At 34.4% G+C, this 1,950-nt stretch overlaps 1 protein-coding gene across 1 annotated transcript in view; it reads right to left on the bottom strand.

The window, feature by feature from the left end:
• The window catches only part of LOC106870717 (saxiphilin), a 112,373-nt gene that overhangs the window by 60,974 nt on the left and 49,449 nt on the right, over positions 1-1,950 (bottom strand). Inside the window, exon 3 of the mRNA XM_014916885.2 lies at positions 1,492-1,577. Within this exon, the coding sequence (XP_014772371.1) occupies positions 1,492-1,577 (86 nt within the window). The remainder of the gene's footprint in view (positions 1-1,491; positions 1,578-1,950) is intronic.

The raw sequence follows: 1,950 nt of genomic DNA, 5'->3' as shown, positions 1-1,950 counted from the left end.
TATATATATATATATATATATGAGAGCAGGATAGAGAGCAGGTGATTTAGTTTAACTTTTTATTCTATCATCATGTTATGATAAAAAGATAAATTAAATCTTTTGTTTTATTCCGTTCTCACATACAGATTCTGTCAGTTCTTCTAGTATATACAGTACCAGAAGAAAATTGAAGGACAATGGCATTTTGTTTTTATCAATAATTTAATCTTTTATACTTTTAATGTTTTTAATTTCTTTCTTGTGAAAATGTTGCTAAATAAAAGTTCATTGTCTGGCAAAATAAGAAAGTTTAATATTTGATTAGAATTCAAACAAACATGAATTCATATGAAATTCTAAGCATTGGGTAACCATTATACTTTCTCATTTCATCAAAATAGTAATTTCTAATATATATATTTGATACAATTTAATTCAATTTGGGGGAAAATGCAATGTGCAATTAAGAGCTCTTATGTAGTAATTTGGCTACCACATGTTATCTTACAGTAGGGTATATTCCAGGGTGGGATAAACATGTGAAACTCCTCTCTGCATAAGATTACTACAAGGATAGAGGATATCAGGGTTTAGTAGCAGGTCACAGCATTTGTTTTTGCATTGCACAATAGCTTTAAGTTGCTGTGTTTATATTCATGTATCATTACAGAAGATTATTCATTACAATAACTATATATATTCTTTTAGTCTTTTATTCTTTAACTTGTTTCAGTAATTTGACTGTGGCCATGTTGGGGCTCTGCCTTGAAGGGTTTTATTGAAACAAATCGATCTCAGGACTTACTTTTAAAGCCTGGTATTTATTCTATCAGTCTCTTTTGCTCAACTGCTAAGTTATAGGCATGTAAGCGTATCAACACCAGTTGTCAAGCAGTAGTGGGTGGGACAAACACAGACACAAAGACACACACACACACACACACACACACACACACACACACACACACACACACACACACACACACACACACACACATATATATAATGGGCTTCTTTCAGTTTCCATCTACCAAACTCACAAGAATTTGGTCAGCCTGAGGTTATAATAAAAGACATTTGCCCAAGGTGTCACATAGTAGGACTGAACCCAGAACCATGTGGATGGGATGCAAGCTTCTTACCATACAACCATTCCTGCATCTGTATAGTTGAATATTTTTCACCAGCAGCTGTGTGTGGGTGCTTCATTGGGTGGAATATATTCATATATACATAGACACATGCAAAATGCATATACCCATACACAAACACATAAATACTCATATATATGCATATTTACTGGTAAGAAAATTGTTGGAAAACCAGTGTGTCAAACAGAAATACCTTGTGGTATTTATTCTTCCCAAGTTGCTCAGACACTTTATTCTCATGTTCACCATGAGATACACAGTGAAGGGCAGTGATTGACTATTCACTGTGAGAAAGCTGTAAATACTGACCCCTTTGTTTACCCTATTGTCCATGATACAAAATGTGTTGTATACTTACTACAGTTCATGTTTGTTCTCTTGACCTCTTCCAAACTGATATCAACATCTGTGATAGGGGCACCAAATTCATCTGCACAGTAACATCTGAAAGAGGGCAGAACATAGAGGACCATAAGTCAAATTAGAGATGTTTCCTGCATGAGTGCAAGGTATGCATGCATTTGTTAGCTATACAGAAGGATGCAAATAATAAAAACATGTTTAATGCATATCTTTCATTTTTATGAGTGACAGATTAAAAAATTCATAGGTACAAGTATGGCTGAATGGTAAGAAGCTTGCTTCCCAACCACATGGTTCTAGGTTCAGTCCTACTGCGTGGAACCTTGGGCAAGTGTCTCCTACTATAACCTCAGACCAACCAAAGCCTGGTGAGTGGATCTGGTGAATGAAAACTGAAAGAAGCCTGTCATATATATATCTATGTATATATATATATATATATATATATATATAT

Source organism: Octopus bimaculoides, chromosome 17, assembly GCF_001194135.2.
Source record: "Octopus bimaculoides isolate UCB-OBI-ISO-001 chromosome 17, ASM119413v2, whole genome shotgun sequence".
Taxonomy (NCBI): Eukaryota; Metazoa; Mollusca; class Cephalopoda; order Octopoda; family Octopodidae; genus Octopus; species Octopus bimaculoides.
The sequence above is the reverse complement of the archived record's forward strand: the minus strand, read 5'-3'. Positions and strand labels throughout refer to the sequence as shown.